General features: G+C 48.1%; 1 protein-coding gene across 2 annotated transcripts in view; it reads right to left on the reverse strand.

Moving 5' to 3' along the window:
- Sdr16c5 (short chain dehydrogenase/reductase family 16C member 5) overlaps nt 1-1193 on the reverse strand; it is a 14809-nt gene extending 13616 nt beyond the window's left edge. For both annotated transcript variants that reach the window (XM_026786804.1, XM_005362276.2), the window contains exon 1: nt 861-1193. In XM_026786804.1, coding sequence (XP_026642605.1) covers nt 861-1193 — 333 coding nt within the window. The remainder of the gene's footprint in view (nt 1-860) is intronic.
- Nucleotides 1194-2229: the final 1036 nt, after the last annotated feature.

The following is a 2229-nucleotide window of genomic DNA, read 5'->3' on the forward strand; positions in this document are numbered from 1 at the left end:
TAGGCTACACAGATTAATAGAAATGGGTTAGATTAATATGTAAGAGCTAGCCAATAAGAGGCTGAAACTATTGGGGCCAGGCAGTGTTTAAAAGAATACAGTTTCCGTGTAATTATTTCGGGACATAAGCTAAGCTAGCCATGTGGGCGCCGGGTGCTGGGGACCCAGCCTCGCCTCTCTTATTTCAACAACCAAGACCCTGGGTTCAAGCCCCACTACCACCAAAATCAAATAACTATTCTCAGGATGAGAATTCTTGTTTTCTTATGAGTACCTGTAAAAAGCACATATTCTGATGGAAGGCATGAAGGGAGGGGAGGGTGGACCTATCCTGGATTTAACTCAGACTGTACAGCGTGCCCACATACTAACTATCTGATCTCAGACAAAGCACTCTGCATTTGTTTCTGGCCTCTCGAAGAAGGATTCTTCCACATTTTATTCCTTCTCACACTGCACTAATACAGTTGGCACATGGGAGGGGTGTGATCCAGAGCACAGGGTGCCACACAGGAATCAAGAAACTCAAGTCCTGGCCATACCCTTGTCAATTATCAGCTCTGTTCCTAAAAGAAGCTACACGTCTGCACAGATTCCCTGTCCTTATTTTTGGAGGGGAGTAATAATTTACCTTATAGGGTTATGTTACATGCAGGGCTTTTAGCAAAAGCATTGTGCATACAACGAGAATAAAAAATTTCAAATTCTTATTCCCCCAGGTTGTTTTGAAGTAGAGGTATATTGGAGACAATTGGAAGGCACTAAGGCAGAGAGGCCGATGAGCAATACTGATGCATGCCAATGTAATTGCATAGGATTCTCACAAGCCACAGAAAGCAATGAGACCCCCCAAGATGTACCTGGTCGGCCACTCTGTACACTTCTTCCCTTTGGCTGCAGTCGCAGGTGTAGGCATGCGCTCTGGTGGCTCCTGCATCCCGAGCTGCCTGTAGGCTCTCCTCATTGGCCTCCTTATTCACATCCCAGAGAACGAGCACAGCTCCCAGGCGGGCGAACTGTAGGGCTAAGAGCCTTCCGAGTCCACTCCCAGCACCTGTTATGAGGACTATTTCTCCAGCAACATTCTTCTTGGGCTTTGAGATCAACTGGAAAAGTAGGGCCTCCAAAATACTAAACAGCGACTTTCCTAAGAAAACAAACATGTTCTTCGCCGATTCCAGGTTGGAAGACATGGTCCGGCCAACACCTTGAAGGCAAGAGAGAGTTTTCTCAGTTTCCTTTCCTGAGGAAAAGCACCGAGAATGTGATACAAATGTTCTTTCTGGCAGCCGACACCGAACTCAGGGGCAGACAGGAATACAGCAGCCTATGACATCGGGTCCAGCTTTCACACACGGTCTCCAGCTCCATTCAGATCTGCATACCAGCTTTGGGCCACACGTAATAATGCTTGTTAATTGGCAACCGGATCCACCTCACCCAAACTTATGCCAAGGGGCGTGCCTGGATTCCTTTCCTGTTAACCTTTGCCTCACTAACTATGCATCCTGACGCGCTGTTCAGTGATCCTGCCACATCCTGATATGTGTGTTATAACTCTTACGGTGCTATGCTTTTGTCTCCTTTACGGTTTCCTCTTCCTCATTTGTGGTACAGTTCTTTCATTTGGTGGTGCAGCTTAAGATTTGAAGGTGAAGGATTTAGTTCCGTGCAAGGGTGCTGGCCTAGCTGCTGTGAAGCCCTGACTTCCATCTGATCCCCAGCGCGAGAGCAAAAGAGATTTGAGAGAAAGAGGAAGCTGTAAAATCCTATCTGCACAGAGTATTTGAGGAGAAGTGACTGGGGCTCCATCTACACCCTGAGTCCCTTCCGGGGGCTGAGGGCCCCGTCCAGTCATCTCCCCTCACTTAGAACTCGGATGCCTTCTCTGCCTCTGGGAGATGCGCGGCAGTTCTGTCTCTCTGGATCTCTCTCTCCTCTGTCCCAGGCTTGGGCGTTAGGAAAGTTCTGTACCTGAGATGAGAATGTGCCATGATCTCTCATAGCTCTGGCTCACAGACAGTGTTTCACAGATGGTACCAGTTGTCTTGGATTCATAGTACAGATCACCAAAAAGACCCAACAGGTTTTTGGGATGGGATAAGGGCTTCCCTGAGTGGGATGGTCCATTGAGAGGCTCAGATGCAGGTCTAGGTTTCCAGAGATAGAAGGACAGACAGTAGTGGGCCTGCACTTGGCTGGTTGGCTGAGGACCAACTAAATGCTGTC

The sequence above is a fragment of the Microtus ochrogaster genome, linkage group LG5 (assembly GCF_000317375.1).
Source record: "Microtus ochrogaster isolate Prairie Vole_2 linkage group LG5, MicOch1.0, whole genome shotgun sequence".
NCBI classification, from domain to species: Eukaryota; Metazoa; Chordata; class Mammalia; order Rodentia; family Cricetidae; genus Microtus; species Microtus ochrogaster.